Source organism: Chenopodium album, chromosome 16 (genome assembly GCF_948465745.1).
Source record: "Chenopodium album chromosome 16, dcCheAlbu1.1, whole genome shotgun sequence".
NCBI lineage: Eukaryota > Viridiplantae > Streptophyta > Magnoliopsida > Caryophyllales > Amaranthaceae > Chenopodium > Chenopodium album.
The window spans coordinates 47010177-47026938 of NC_137849.1; the positions used below are offsets into that span (position 1 = coordinate 47010177).

The 16762-nt window shown below is 31.5% G+C and overlaps 2 protein-coding genes across 3 annotated transcripts; both read right to left on the reverse strand.

Moving 5' to 3' along the window:
• Nucleotides 1-96: 96 nt before the first annotated feature.
• LOC145585670 (uracil phosphoribosyltransferase-like) lies at nt 97-5979 on the reverse strand. Its single transcript, XM_081642377.1, has 11 exons — nt 5694-5979; nt 5344-5422; nt 3653-3711; nt 3492-3569; nt 2408-2489; nt 2158-2206; nt 1642-1703; nt 837-904; nt 650-705; nt 503-550; nt 97-415 (listed from the first exon to the last, which is right to left on the reverse strand). Exons 1-11 carry the CDS (start codon nt 5862-5864, stop codon nt 364-366), a joined length of 804 nt encoding a protein of 267 aa, XP_081498503.1. The 5' UTR covers nt 5865-5979; the 3' UTR covers nt 97-363.
• Nucleotides 5980-8020: 2041 nt separating this feature from the next.
• Nucleotides 8021-14095, reverse strand: LOC145586756 (MADS-box protein SOC1-like). Of its 2 annotated transcripts, none has more exons than XM_081643664.1 (8): nt 13836-14095; nt 13483-13672; nt 9686-9770; nt 9197-9258; nt 9024-9123; nt 8880-8921; nt 8699-8740; nt 8021-8471 (listed from the first exon to the last, which is right to left on the reverse strand). In XM_081643664.1, the coding sequence occupies exons 2-8, from the start codon at nt 13662-13664 to the stop codon at nt 8319-8321; spliced, it is 666 nt and encodes a 221-aa protein (XP_081499790.1). In that variant the 5' UTR covers nt 13665-13672; nt 13836-14095; the 3' UTR covers nt 8021-8318. The 2 variants fall into 2 exon arrangements, with proteins under 2 accessions (XP_081499790.1, XP_081499789.1); XM_081643663.1 differs by having other exon boundaries at nt 13776-14088.
• Between the last annotated feature and the right edge of the window lie 2667 nt (nt 14096-16762).

The window sequence follows — 16762 nt, forward strand, 5'->3', positions numbered from 1 at the left end:
CATCAGATTTGATCCATATTATCGATAGCATATTGTCTAACACTCTAACTTGTTATTTATACACCTAAAATCATGATAATTGTTGCAAATAGGAAGAGCAATAAAAGTCGATTAAACATAAAAAAGGTACGGAGTACATTAATGAGAGTTTTGCAATTGAAAATGATTAGTCTAATAAAAAGGCTCAATAGTTCATATAAAGACATAATTATCATGTGGTTCGCGAAAAAAAAAAATTAACAAACAAAAGCCGTTGATCTAGCATGTACCACCTTCAATAACATTCAGTCAAATCTGGGCATCACATGAACCCAAGATGTCAAAACTTTTAATATGATGCATGAAAATTTAACTCCAGTCGCCTCATGTGCCAAAGCTACGATCTCCAGCATCACCAAGGCCAGGAATAATGAACCTGTAGTGCAAATGAATTAGTAAGCCTTATGATAATGGTTCCATGTAAAGACGAATCATTATGCGAGAGCAAGAAATTAGTGCCTACCCCTTTTCATTAACTACTTCATCAATGATTCCAGTGTATACATGAATCCTAAAATTTAAGAGAACAAAGTTAAGTTCATAGATCAACCGCACACATTACTCATTTAGTCATTTGGAGTATAGACTACTAGGAAGAAAACTTTCATACCCTGGAAACTTTTCGCTGAGCTTTGTGAGTGCTGGAGGAGCAGCAACTGCTGAAATCTGTGGAAATTTTAGTTCACATAAGCTAAGCACTTTTAAAAATAAGAAAACCACAAATTTGCATTCATTGCAAATAAGGAAAAATTTTGATGGGTCAAATTCCTCAATTTCAGAGAACTGAAGCAACTTACCACTTTAATTTGTTTGTTTCCAACTCCACGTTCTTTTAACAGGTCGATTGCTTTAACTATTGTTCCACCTGAAATTTCAAATGAGCACCATTATAAACTCGTACTCCATAAGAGTTAATGTATGGAAAAAGAGAGATTTGTATGTCCTGGCAAAAGGAGGAAAAAAAGAAAATGCAAAGATGATGCAGTTTTAATTTGTATGTGCAGAGGACGGATACTGCTAAAAGAACACGAGCATAATGCGCAAGTAGATTTATTACTGAAAACTAAATCTGAATGGCAGCTGAGTCCTGACAAAAGCTCTTCACTGAAACACAAGTCAATTGATAATCACCATCCTAAATTAGGGGAGAATTGAGGGAGGTTTATCAACAGGAAGAGGAAAAATTAGCAAAAAAATATAAACATGTAATTACATGTTTATATTTTTTGAAGATTCAAGATGTTTATATTTTTGAGAGAGATGTGAGAATGAAGCCTTTTAGCATGTTAATATCTATTGGAACACATGCTAAAAGGCTTCGTTCTCACATCTCTCTCAAAGCATCACTGCTAGAGAAGCATTGAACCAATAGATATTAACATGTATGACGTTTTGAAGATTCAAGGCCTTGGAAAATATATATCACATTAATGGGTTGATGGGCAGAAAAAGAGCGGGACTGAAAGAATGGACATGTTGTAGCAGCACAATTTTAAGCAAAACAATGAAATAATCAGCAACAACAAATATACTAATGCACATTGCAAAAGAAAGTGTCCTTGAAGCCTCAAGGCATCAAAGCAATATATAAAAAATCATTACCTGTTGCCAACATTGGGTCCACAACAAGTATTCGAGCTCCTTCAGGGAACTTTTCCGGCAACCTGGAAGACAAGATGTTCAGGCTTAAATTATATACTTGGCTATAAATTAAACTAAGAGTACAAAAGACCATAAATCAATAAAGCTACACCTACATAACACCATTCAAGAAATTACTCTCATATGCAACAAAAGTCAATTACATGTATAAAGCAGCAGAACAAAAGGCACATGTTAACCAACAAACACTCAACAAAAGTATTTAAAAGGTAGGTTTTTTTCTCTCTTTAACCCACTTCAATCTCTACTTCACTTATTTTAAGGGATTTTTTTTTTTTTTTTGGGGGGGGTGGGGGGGGGGGGGGTTTATTTATAGTGAATTAGGCCTCAACATTAGATAACTAGATCCTAATGAATGCAGCAGAAACCAATAGCCATCTGCTTTCTCCTTCTGCATAAAATGTCTTCTGGATAAAACTAGAAGGCAGCATGCTCATCCTTAGATAAGAATCATACTTGTTCAAATAGACAGTTGGCTGAAGTGTCTCCTCGTCTCTGCTGACCCCTTAACATGAGACATGAAATGAGCATTAATATTTTGAAAAACATATACAACGCAGAACAAGTTATATAAGAGAGTAGTAAGGAACCTCGGTAAATAACTACTGCTTGAACCTAATCACTGCACCTATTTTCCTTAAACTCAAGTGGATATAATCATATAAACTTTTTTTTTTTTTACAACAATCATATAAACTTAACATACCTACATGATAGGTTGCCATTGAGGGTAGAATAGTGGCTGCATGCTCTGCAAGTGCAAGACCAGCTCTTAAAATAGGAATAACCTGCAAGATAAAAATGAAAGCATTTAGGAAGGAAGCTATCGTTCGGAGAAAGGTGATGAGGCTCAGAATCTCAGATCACTAACTCTTTGAGATGCTTTAGGTCATTTTGCTTGTCAAGAATTTTAACCCACAACAAGCGTAACAATGTTGTGCAAGGATATATATTGATTACTGAAACATCCATCCCAGTATTATAGATAATTGACATTGACACATGATGACATTGGAAAGCAACTGCTATGCATCTATAGTAAACACTCACTCATACAATTCACTGTGTCCAATACAGAATAAAATGCTGAAGAGATTAGCCGAAATTGTTCAGTTTGGTACCAAAATGAAGAGAAGCGCCAAAAGTAAAACCTTCCAAACTGTTAGTTAACTCAATAGATAAAAATATTTATTTAGCTATCAAAAAATAAAGATCCATAAATAAATGTACAAAGTTACCGACACTAGAAAAGCAGCAGGAATAAAAGTGGGATAGCAAGTTAATGATGCATGTGTCATCCAATCATATAATATCACCAATTTATATCTGGAAGGAAACTCTCTACAACGCCACCACAAGGTTACATATATATGACTCCCCTTACAAGAAGAAATACTAAAGAGCCGAAACTCGATACTTGCAGTAAAGACTAAAGAGTAGTCATCATATAGTTCCAAAATATAGTAATAACCAAGAAAGAGCAAAAGTGCAACAATCTCAAGTCGATATTGGAGAAAGTGAATAGTTTCTTGTATGTTTTCTTGAATTTAGATCTCTAGCAACAATTGCGGCAATTCCAAAATACATAAATATCCGATCTACATCTGTACACTAATACAATTCCAAATATGAGCTTCAAGAAATCTAAACCAGTCGTTCTCATACAAAAGCATTGAATGTAAAGTACATGATTAAGCAACATTGTCGTTACCAGTAGAGAGACAGCATCTCCTACACATACATAGTGTTCGTTATACAATGAAGAAAACAAAAACACAATACATACTCACCGCCACAGGCTCCCTTGGATCAATAAATTCAACTTTGGCAACAGCGATAGGTGTTTGAATTTCCCCAGCAATAATAGGCTAATAATAAGACCATCAGGGTACAAAAATTAATGTGAGAAGAATATGTGACATGCAGATATCACACAGAGGAATAAACTCACCAACCAATCCCTTGAAGCTTCATACATTAGTAGCCTCCCCAACTCACCCATTGCATTCTCTACGAAGAGGAAATATATAGTATATATGAGAAACTGCAACTAACATAATTCCAACTTTCAAACAGAACTACTTTTTGGAGTTGGAAGGAGAAAATTATTGTTCATTGAAAGCAATATTGTTTTACACATTATTCCTAAGTGTATAGCAGTGCAGTTCTTGCTTAACTAGACGATCTTTAGTATGTTGAATTGGCTATATTATAATTGAAAATTCAAGAAGATCTAGAATGCCAACACAGATTTTGCATTTACAAATAAATTCCAACACCCAACTTTTCAACAAAAGCAAACCGATACAAGTATAATTAACTAGCACTATTAAGCTTTTTCCATTTTCCAATCGAACTATTATTTCCCACAATTCCATTACCACAGTATACAATGCAAAATTTTAGCCAAATGTACTGTTATACACATGGTCTTTCAGTAACAGATACTAGATGGGCACCCTTCCACCTTTCTATATCACTCCTCCTCTAAGTCCTCCTGCTGGTTCTTGGGTTCTTCAATTTTCATATTGACCTAACACCCCATCCTGTCCTGAACGGCATAGAAATTTAACCGAATGCACCCAATATAAAACATTGCTTTAGTAACCCCCTTTATGACTACCTAAGAAGACAGTAAACAGTTATCTCTAAACAATACTATCAGTCTATCAACAGGTCAGCCCCAGACATATTGTCTTAGTTTCACTGGATTCATAGATACTATCAAATATCAACAAAACCTTTCCCTCCTCCCCTTTGGAAGATTCAATTCTCTTTATGATATATAAAATCACAATTTCCTAAAGGCTAAAGTTTCAAAAATAGACATCATCTTCAAGGTAATTTCGGTTGCAGCACCTATAAATAAACTCTATGGCTCCATTTCTTTTGATGGAAAACATTTTTCAAGAAAATAAATTTCCCATTTTCCATTGGTTGTATAGTGTGGGAAACATTCCAAAATATTGGGCATGAGAACACTTCACCTCGAAACCCAATTTTGATACTAAAGAAGAAAATCAACATAATAAAAATGTGCATGCATTGTCAGCTCAAATTACAATAACAATCCATTTGAATTCTAAGAGCTAAGTTACTCAAAATGTCATCTCAAGTATCTATGTAGAGTCCTTAATAGATAACACTCAAACATGGGTATGGACACTTAACTCTCAATTTTACACCAAAAGATAAATCTTTGCATCACAAAATACCGAGATTGGACACTTGGGCAAATATCCATGTCCAACACCACAAGTACCCGAGTTTGAGTAAGATAGACATAGCCTTAGAGTCAACATGCAGCACTGACAGCATAACTGGAATCACACCTATGAGCTCAATTTAGCTACCACAAAATTAATTTTGCATGCATGGACAATCTAAGCTATAGTAATCACACTTATGAGCTCAATATACCATAGATCTAAATTTAGCATGCATTATCAATGTAAGTCATAGTAATCACACTTATGACTTTATGAGTTCAATTTACATACCATAAAACCAAATTTTGCATGCATTATTAATATAAATTATAGAGATCACACTTATGAGCTCAATTTACATACTACAAAACTAAATTTTGCATGCATTGTCAATCAAGTTACAATAAAGATAGATTAAAGAAAATCAACATACTGAAAACTGCGCATGGAGTCTGCTCATTCCTAAGAACAGAAACCCAATGTTTAATCAACGGATGCGGCGGTACAAAAACCTGCAACAAAAGAACCAAAATTTCAATCAAATCAAACAAAATTTGAACATTCTAACAAAAACCCATATTGATTCAAAGAATTCCCAGAATCAAAACACAGAAAATTGAACACTCTAACAAAACCCAGATAAAATTAAGGAATTCCCACAACAAACCATCAATCAAAACAGAGAAAATTGAACAAATAAACAAAAACCCAAATCAAATTATGGACTTTTCCAATAACCCAATAAGAAAATTTACAGAAACATTGAATAAGATTAGAAATTACAAGCATTCTGTCATCAGACATGAGGGGTTTCTGATCAATAGTAGCACGACAATTAACAGAAAGAGAAGGAAAACGGCGGGGTTGAGGAGTGAGAGAGTGGCGTGTTTGGGGTTGAGAGAAAGTGAAAGTAGTGGGAGTTGAAGTTGGGGTTATGCACTTTAATTCCCACATTTTTTCTTACTTATTAGAGTGAGGAATTCTCGTTAAAATCGCCTTTAGAAATAGAAAGAAAATAATTGGAATTTTTGGATATTCAAAAAGAAGATAGATTGACAGATTGTGTTGAGTTTGGGAAGAAGACAGGAAATTTAGTGCAGAGAAAAGAGAAATTGGGGCCAAAATTGCACCAATCCTGTGAGGGCGTTTTAATCAATAACGGTGAGAGGTTTAGTTTGGTATAACAAGGGTATATGCATCTTTTCCGTTTAACAATGTAGGGAATCTAGAGAGTGCGAAGTGAAATTTATATGCACTCGGGTATATTTAGGGAATCTACAGAGTGCATCTCACGCATAGCTCCTATACATTTACAAAACATATAAGAGGGTAAAAATGTAAATTTGGTAAGTTTTTGGAAAAAACCTAACTCTACAATAGTACATTATAATGTACCATTATGCATGCATGATGTACCACTAAAGTATAAGTTAGCTAAATAGTAGTTTTATGTACTATTATGTGTGCAGTGGTACTTTTTACCATCCTATAGGTTGAATATTTTTTCTAAAAATATTTACCACCTGACACTTACATAGTATTATGCATGTAGTGGTATATTTTTCATCCTATATGTTTGCTAAACCAATATGAGCTATGCGTTAAGGGTTAACCTATTTAGAGTTAGGTTGATTTATTTTTTTGGGATAACTTAATAAGTACATTCAATCATTGGATTTTAAGTTCAGATTTGGCTACAAATGATTATTATACTTATTAGGTTATACAACATTTTATAAAGCTTATTGCATTTTGAAATGAAAAAAAAAAAACATAGTATAATCTTGTTAGGTCGATCTAACACTATAGTTCTCAATCAAGTATTGATCAACCTAAATCCATATAATCATTCAACATGATAACATGAAGCTAAGTCGGATCATGAACCAAATGTTACCATTAGGCCCATTCATGTGACATCAAACTTTAAGATAAAGGCTATTAAGGGCCTGTTCATATTTACTGAATTGAGCTGAATTGAACTGAACTGAATTGATTGGAGCTGAACTGAACTGAACTGAACTGATTGGAACTGAACTGAACTGAACTGAACTGAACTGAACTGAATTGAGCTGAAATGAATATTTTATGTGAGAGGGAAATTAAGAGCTGAACTGAACTGAACTGAACTGAACTGATTGAAACTGAACTGAACTGAACTGAACTGATTGGAGCTGAACTGAACTGAACTGAAATTAAGTAAATGTGAACAGGCCCTAAGTTGAAATGATAAGTTAACTTAGTTATATTTGACTTATCTTATTTAGACTTATAAACTTATCTAAATTTAATTGTGTATGAAATTGTCTAGAGAAAAACATTATTTTCTCTAAATTAATATGAACTTATCATAACTTATTTAAATATCTTGTCTAAACTAAGTTAACTTGCAAAAATTAATCATCAACTCAAGTTCAATTTACCACTAATATTGTTTATATAAATTCTTATTGAAAAACACTGATAAAACGTTACCTCATCATGAAGTATTCGATTTGTTCTACTGAGACATCTGCAAAATACTAGTAATATAAAACTGTCTATCATCAAAACGTAAATTATATGTATGTATCATGACCCAATTAACTTGAATGTGTTTTAATTTGGTGAAGGTAGCTAGCTTAAATAATATAGTTAAATGCTTCATATATAACAAACCCAGTTTCCATCTTCTTGACTTAATTATTGTTATTTGTTTGCGTGCTTATTCAGGCTGAAGGAGAGAGAGTACATATTCATGGGTGCAAATGGGAGACATTAAAATGATTAAATAAACATTTTTTTCATTATTGAATATATGCATGTTAGTACTTTGTATAGGGTAAGGAGGTAAATTAATGTAAACACTTGTTACAAATGAAAGATGAAGTGTAACTAATAATAACTCAAAGATACAAACAAGAAAGAAAGAATAATCAACTAAAAAAATTGATAATAGTTGCTTGCATTGTATTCTCCTTTAAAACTCGTCATTCACTTTTATTGGAGATTTTTGAATTATCAATGTAAATTTTTGAAAAAGAAAAAAAGAAAAAAATGACATATTATTGAAAGATTCTACTAACAAGTTAATGTCCGAATTTTACAATTAAATTTAATTACGCAAGAGGAAAATGAAAGCTCCATATTAGGAGAATCAAATAAGACTATTATAAATATATACTTGAATAATTTAGGGGCATAGAGACGTAGTAATTCAGTGAGAGTAAAAAAGAACTCCTAGATGATACAAAGCCTTAGATGATTCAAGTGCCACATGCATGAAATCGTACATACACCTTAACCTCATACATCATCGCTCATTGCTCATCCGATCTGAAACTATATATTATACGATAATTGAAGCATAATGTTCATAAATCAGCTGGTAATAATAATAATCAAGTTAAAACCAGCTAATTTAATGAACTATGCATTAGTAAGACGCCTAATTCTGGTCTCTGGTAATCCAATAAAAAGATCAGTTTCCACGTCCGAAATTTGACTAATTGTATCTTCAGATGGTGATGCATCTTCTGCTATTATTGGCTGCGATCTTGACTCCTTTGGCAGCGTTTCATACTGTCAATTTTATTACCGTATTATATAAAATCATTATGTAACACCTTCATTTTATGTACAAGTTTATATAAAGATTAGAGGAAGAAATAAATAGGTGGAGCTACTGGAGCAATCCCCCCACTCGAAACTTTGAGATCCTAAGTTCGAGTCTCATACCACTAGTACTTGACAAGAAGGAAGTTTAATTTGCGTATAGGCCCAATAATTGAGTACCAAAAAGAGCTCACCTTCTGAGTAAGACTAGCATTTTCGGCAGCAAGATGTTTCTCCTGTCATTACAGAAAATTATCATTTATTAACATATAATCTTTTTCATAAACAAATCTCATATCACATTTTGAATGTTAATTAGCTCCAATAAATAATTCGAAAAGATGGAACAGATCACAAAATAAACAAAGTAAGTACCTTTTCTCTCAACTGTTTTATTTGTTCATTGAAAACTTGATTCTGTAACAACACAGCATATGTAACAAATTAAACTAATTTTTGTACAGCAGAAAAAAATTTGAGTTTTTTTTTTTTTAAAAAAAAAAGGGCGTAGAAAATAACCTTTCTTGCTCTGATTTTGCTAACGCTTTTTTCCAACTGGCTCTCTAGCTGCTGCAACTCTTCTAAACTGCATGACCCTAAATTCTCTCCCAAGAGTCTCCTGATAATATTACAGCAGTACAGTAATTATTCGTTCGAGTTGTCAAATTATTTGTAAGATGCAATATGTGTACCGTTTTGAAGCTTCAACTGCTTCTATCTTCTTCACCAAAGTCGCGGTTTCTTCCTTTAAGTTCTGCAATTTTACGGAAAATTAATACTTCATACTTGTATATAGTTTAGTACCAGCATTCTACTTTGCTTGTACAATGAGTTTTAACTATCAAATAAGTACATACTGTGAACCTTATCTCACATTTAATTTGGAGTATTGGCTAACCATACAATATAATGTAGCCTGAATATGAGCTAGGGCTGACGAATTAAGGGGTCATTTGATATAGATTGTTGATCAAAACTCAAATATTGCTAATGTATGAAAAATATAAACTTGTGAGATTTTATTTTCTTTGATTTGATTATGAGAAATACTACCTCCGATTCATATTATATGCAATTTTGGAATTTTTTATGTCACAGATAATGCACCAAAGTTGCATATAATATGAATCAGAGGTAGTATAAAAACTTTATAAGATTAAGGACGGAAAAGGCTAATAAACCTGCATATTTTCTTCAGCAGATGCTTCCTTGGCAGGTTGGACTTCTCTTGCGTGCCTCTGATATCGTCCAATTGTTTCCTGCATACTAAATTAAGAAGGTTTTCATCCATTAAAGTTAGTTACCAGCTATAAACAAATTTAAAAAACATCATTAACCAACATATAATTACTAGGGTTCTTCCAGAAGAACTAAGCTAACATGTAAACGAAGTAAACAAGTCACTTCGAGTGCATGTATTGTTCATGTACATTGATAACTTGGATGGATGGATGGATGTGTATAAACTATAAAGTAATGGAGCCTCTTCATGTTTCTTTCTCTCTTCCGGCCACAACTTTCAACACAAAGTTAGCACGATGACTATCATTACCATAGACCACCATCTTTAGCTTCCACTTCAACTCTTTAAAGTGGCAAGGTCGTTGAAATTGAATGGCAGAAGCCTAAGAGCCATGGTTTTTTTCTTTTTTTTTTCTTTTTTATGACCATTTGGTTTATCAAACAAGATCGAGTTGAAGGATGAATTTTGAACTCTTATGTTATTCAATTGCATGGATCTAAATCAATTGCACGCTAGACCTTAAAACTAGAACAAATTACAAACCAAGGTAAGTTAGTTATATAATGCAAAATTAAACAATTGTTCAAACAAATAAAAGATTGAGTCTTAAGCTAAATTACGTGAAATAATGAAACATTATCAAATGATCAATCAGCTATGTATGTAGCCAGCAAGCTAAGTGTGGTTGACAGACGAAGCTCTAAGATAGAGTGAAATGAGAAGTAGGGTCCTGAATTGTAAAGGAGGAGCAAGACACGTCATATGAACGTGCATGACTTTCCTAGCTTGGTTGTAAAGATGAAAGTGGTGTCATTTCATGCCTAGCCAAGTCTTTCTAAATCATAGCCACAAAGTTGTTTCAGTACAACTATGATCTTGAATCTATCTCCAAACAAAATCATGTAAAGTTGAACTTAAGCGCGTACTCGGCCAATCATAATGCCTCTTGTGCTAAACATGTCAATGTGTCTACTCTCATACTACATGATGTTCATCTCAGAATTTAAAAAAAAAAAAAAAAAATCATCAAAATCAAAAGTTGAACTAACAACGTGACAATTCAATAATCTAGATGGCTAAGATGGATGATGTTTGTAAAAACAGTAATCGTAATAATATGTGTTGATGGAGAAAGAATTTGAGGAAGGGAAAATGTAGAGAAATAGCAAGAACTTACCATTTCTTGTTTTGGCATATATAAGAACAAATGAACAATGTGGTCTTGTTCAACATCAAAATAACTATTGGCAATGAATTTGATACTTTCAAATAAGTTGAGATAAGTTTTAGGTAAAATTGATCATATTTATAGCCCATATGAAGGAGACATCTATTATTTAAACTCACTTCCACAGACTTGTGTATACATTACCTTTAAATAAATTTCCTTTTTCGGGTTGAGAAATTTGATATTTGTAAAATAAAATTTCAACAAATTAATTAATTAACATAGCCATTGGATCTCCTTAAAAGGCAACTCTACAAAAAAATGAAAAATGTATTTACCAAATGTGGGTTTGTCTGGGAGCGTGGAAACACTAATAGCAGCAACTTTGTACTACCCCCCTTTATAAAGCAAGGAATAACACTCAAAATTTGTACGATTTATATATTTTTCTATATTTATATTAAGAAATTATTAGTAATATCTTTGTTATTTTATAGAAAAAATAATAATTTCCTCCATTTAGGAGACTGGAAGAAGTACATGAACATTGTTTCTACCAAAAATAATGTATGGACCCTTACTTTGTCAGTTCAGAAATGACCTATCCTTATCCTTTTTTTACTACTTCTATATGATTTGGAATCAAATATTCACATTATATATATTCATGGAGTACAAATTAACCTCGGGTTGTGTGATTAATTACATCATTAATAAAGCTAATTAACAAGAGTTTATGAACTTCTTCATTTTTTCAGATAGGTTATTGTTCTAATCATATCACATGGAGTGCATATACTTTTATATCTTTGAATTAATATACTAGGAGTATGTACAAAAAATCAAGAGACTCAAGGAAATTTTTACTATGTACTTATATTAATTTATTTAATTGAAACTAATAAATCAAGTGTAATCTTTTCATTAGACTGAAAGTTTAATAAGAACAAGTAAAAGGTATTATACTTAATATAGGATCATAGTATGTAAATTTTAGTATATACTTTGTGCTTGTATACAAGTGACTACATGACCTTAAAAATGTTATATTACTTTCACCACATATTGGTTTTTTCATCTATTTTCTTTCACAATCGATCCCCACACGAAGATCTCACCAAGCTAAAACCATAGCCAAAGCCTCAAACAAGCAACCACTGATTGACTTAGTAATGCAAACCCCGCGTCACATCTAAAAAAAGGTTTAACAATGATTCTGGTTTCATCAATAGTGTTCAATTATTTACAAGTTTCATCTACCTAGAATTCCAATCAAGTAATTTAACCATGTCCTGTCCAAAAAAAAAAAAATTTGTTAACATAGAACAACCAATAATTTGACAGTGCACCAAACGGTCACCTATACGAGTGACCATAAATTGTCACATTTGATTGACATGTTGGGCATAAATTGTCCTGCTTGTATCAATGTGGGTACTAGTTTGATAAGGTGAGTGTATAAGAAAGAAGTGATACAATAGCATATGCCTATGTAGGCTTAATTGTAGTTATGTGGTGGATATATTGTTTAAGAAAACTAATTGTAATAGAGTCCATAAATTTGAATGCGGTGAAGTACGAAAGTAAATTAAAAATAAATGTGACCTTTAACGGAAACAAAACTTACCTACGTATATAGAAAATAAAATTGACCTTTTTATGGAGCTATCTATTAATGTGTAGTATGTATTCTCATCAATATAGTAAATCATTATGAGCCAAAAACAGAAAATCTACAATGATCCTATAGCTCATTAAGAGCAGTTTGACTTTCCTTTTTTTGAATTAATTTTACTTTTGTACCCATTGTGCAAGTACATTTGACTTTTAGGTAAATTAAGGAGAAAAAATGGAAGAAATAGAAGGAAGATGAAATTGAGGATCAAATGGTAAATGCACCAGCCTCATTAAATATTATTGATTATACTAAACTTTATTCTTAATTTTACATTCAATAATTAGAAACAAATGTTGATGATCTATTGGATACAATGAAAAAAGAATTAACATAATCCCACCATTGATTATTAATTAAGAAGTCATAATTCTCCACTACACTTTTTGATCTTGGACTGATTTTCTTCATATAATTTCTCTATGAATTAATGACAGATAATTAAAAATCTAAACACAAAAGATTAAATGCAATTTCCCAGCAAATTAAGAGATACAACACATCAGTTAGTTTATAATGAAGCAAAATATTAATTAAAAAAACACTTCAACCCTAAAGGGAGTGTAACTAGAAAATAGTATATATATAGTAACCCTAATATTGACAAAATGTTTTCCCAAAATTTAACAATAAATGTTTGAAATTCCAAAAATTTATCAACAAAATTCATACAAACGACCCCCAATTTATGAAAGATCTATACAAAATCCACCTCTTTTTTTATCAGGTTCTAAAAAAGTCAAGATGTACGCAACCTTATCTGATTATCCTTAATCAAAATCGATACTATTCTCAAATCTAACATCTTAGTAATTTCTCATAATGACATAAAACTAACAAATAAATTTGCAAATTATTCATAATATATGATTTAAAAAAATAAAAAACATACCTACAACTTGCAAATTCATAAAGCTTTCCTCTAGGAGAAAAAATAATGAGAGCAACTTCAGCATCACAAAGAACTGAGAGTTCAAAAGCTTTCTTCAACAATCCATTTCGACGCTTCGAAAACGTCACTTGTCTGCTCGTCGCATTCTCAATCCTCTTCATCTGTGTCTTTCCCCTCACCATCTTCTCCTCTATCGAACCCGGCCATAACAAATTAAATAAAATTCAATCAATTTTCTATGAACAACATAATTTACACCCAAAACCAAAAATATAACTCAACAGTTGACTTACCAAAATATATTTTTATTTTCTACTAAAAATTTTTAAAACCCAGAAAATATGGATCTCTACCTTAACGCTGAGCTAAAAACCCAGATGAAAAAAATAATTTATAAAAGAGAAATTTGACACCACCCCATTTTTTGGTTTTTTTTTTTTTTTTTTTTTTTTTTTTTTTTTTTGGTGTTGAGATTTTTAATTTTTCTGGGTATAAATCAGAGAAAGCAGGTGGTGGTGATTGATTTATTCTTTAAAATAGCTTTATAATGGGTTTATTTGTGAGAATGAGTTGCCTTTTTTGGTAGTAACTATCAATGGGGTTATATAATTTTCTCTCACTAGACCCACCTTTCCATTTTCATCATACTTTCTCTCTCTAGAAAAAATGCCATTTTTTACTAATTTGAAAAAAAAATTGAACAAGTTGTTCAAAATACAAAACCCCTATTTATGTACTGTAATGAAAAGGAAAGTTTTGGGTTGCTATATTTAACCAAGAAGTAGGTAAAAAAGCTAAAAAAAAAAAAAAAAGTTACTGTAGTTTTAAAATTTTATCTAACCTTGATGTGTTTAATATTTACCTCAAAAGGAGTAAAAAAAACTGAAACTTTAGCTTGTTTTGGAAAAACCTTGTTGCTAGATTTGTTAATGGAAGTACCAACAACCAACCTGAGGATTGAGATAAGATTGATTTGTGGAAATTGCAATTATTTGATAACATAGGAGGAGGTGTATAAATGGGAATCATGCAATTTTTGGAAATTTAGAGGAATCGGAAACTGGGTAAATTAAGATATTGAGGGAATCCAATTTCTATTCTTTTATTTTCACTTGTTGTAATTTTTAAGTACTGATTTTTTTATTAAAAAAAAATGTAAATTAATTACAGAACGTCTTTAAAAATAAAATAGAAAGAGAACGCATTTTATTGGTTTAATGTATACTGATGATAAACTTATTTCTGAAAATGGATAAGAGCATTCACTTTTCTAGTATGCCGGTAAATTTATAGTGTTGATAATTTTGATGATTTTTATTTTCATGAAATTGATTTATTTACTTTATAATATCCTTTCCTGTGTGGTTGATAAATTTGTATTAGTTTTTAAGCCGTTGAATTATAATTTTGTAAATAGTATTTAAGAAGTTAATTTAAGAAAATGATACGATGTGTATTGTGTAATAGAACTTGATTCGACATGAAAATAAAGTCTAAAGCATCACTGATTTTTATTGAATGTATAAAATCAAAATACATAAATACTCCATACCGTACAATTTAATTGCTCCATTAATGGATATGAAACTACATAACACTGGTTTTTATTCAATGAATTAATCAAACTACATGACACTATTTTTTTGGATGTATTAAAAAACACTTATAAAACGTTTTGAATAAAACTAATAAGACAAAGACGGAAAGACACTACAAAAAGAGGGGGGAGGAGACATTAGAGTTTGTGCACTACCTCCTTTAGCTTCATTGTGTATAACCTATACTGATAGTAATGATATTATGTTGGGGGAAAAAAATTAGTAGCCTTAACCTTTAAAAATGCTTTTAAAAAAAGATCTCATCCAATATAAGGTTTAAGTTAGGGTCTGTTTACATTTATTGAAGTGAACTGATTAGAAGTGAACTGAATTGAACTGAGCTGAAATGAATATTTTATGAGAGAAGGAAATTAGGAGTTAAACTAAACTGAAATTAAGCTAAGTGAACAGGCCCTTAGAAAACTTAATGCATACGAAGTATAAATGAGATAATTAATCTTAAAACACTAATTAATTTAGATATATAAATAAAATAAAATAAAAAGTGTAATTACATACACATTTTATTTTATTTTTTTGGGTTATGTTTGTAAAAGAAAAAATTGGGAAAAACAAAAATCTCCTTTGAGAGATTAATACTAAGGGTCTTTTCACATTTACTGAACTGAGCTGAACTGAAATGAACTGATTGGAGCTTAATTGAACTGAACTAAACTGAATAGAGATGAAATGAATATTTTATGAGAAAAGAAAATTAGGAGCTGAACTGAACTGATTGGAGTTGGACTGAACTGAAATGAATTGATTGGAGCTAGACTGAACTAAACTGATTGGAGCCGAACTGAACTGAACTGAAATTAAGCTAAAGTGAACATGCCCTAACTTGTTTGGTCGCATTTTCATAAAAATATTAAATATAGCACCAATAAGAAGATTTTTCTTTTTTTTTCTATAATAAAGAGGTGAAATAAAATAAATAAATAAAAGAAAAAGGAAAAAAAAATATATACAGGCTTGTTTACTTCAGCTTAAATTTAGTTCAATTCAGTTCGGTTCAGTTCAACTTTAATCAGTTCAGTTCAACTTTAATCAGTTCAGTTCATCTCCTAATTTCCTTCTCTCATAAAATATTCCTTACTTTTAGCTCTATTCAGTTCAGTTCAGCTTCAAACAGTTCAATTCAATTCAGCTTAGTTCACTAAATGTGAACAATTTCGTTGTATATTTTTTTTTTTCCGAAAAAAAAAAGAGTAGACGAATAGTATTAAGGAAAAACGTCAACGTCGTCCGTACAATGAGACCAATGAGAAATCGAAAACGCAAAGGGGTGACAGATGCTCATACTGTCCCCGCTAAATACCGTGTCAGAGTCTGTCATTTCTCTTTCTTTTTTCTTTTCATTTTTATTTTCTCATATTAAATGACGACCTTCTCCTTTTTTAAAAAAAAAAAATTATATATATATTCATTGTTAAAATGTACTCGTAGTTAGTATTCAGTGCGAGCAATATTGATTCAAGGTCATGTTTCATACACTCAAAAGTTTAAACAATCTCACCATGCAGTTTGGAATTTTGGATTCAAATTTCATTAACTAATGTAATCATTGTTAAGCATCAATATAGCCAATTAACGTGCAGATTTATCATGTATTTCTACATTAATACTTTGTACTTTATAACTGTTGAGCCCATGAACAACCCACATGTGAGGATTCTTCT

Coding starts and splice junctions, on each gene's coding strand:
- LOC145585670 (XM_081642377.1), bottom strand. CDS start 5,864: ATGTGGGAATTAAAGTGCATAACCCCAACTTCAACTCCCACTACTTTC. Junction 2,490..3,491: donor ATCCAAGGGAGCCTGTGGCG/GTGAGTATGTAT, acceptor TTTATCTTGCAG/GTTATTCCTATTTTAAGAGC. Junction 2,207..2,407: donor AATGGCAACCTATCATGTAG/GTATGTTAAGTT, acceptor TCTCATGTTAAG/GGGTCAGCAGAGACGAGGAG.
- LOC145586756 (XM_081643664.1), bottom strand. CDS start 13,664: ATGGTGAGGGGAAAGACACAGATGAAGAGGATTGAGAATGCGACGAGC. Junction 9,259..9,685: donor CTGCTGAAGAAAATATGCAG/GTTTATTAGCCT, acceptor GTAAAATTGCAG/AACTTAAAGGAAGAAACCGC. Junction 9,124..9,196: donor GCAGTTGAAGCTTCAAAACG/GTACACATATTG, acceptor TAATATTATCAG/GAGACTCTTGGGAGAGAATT.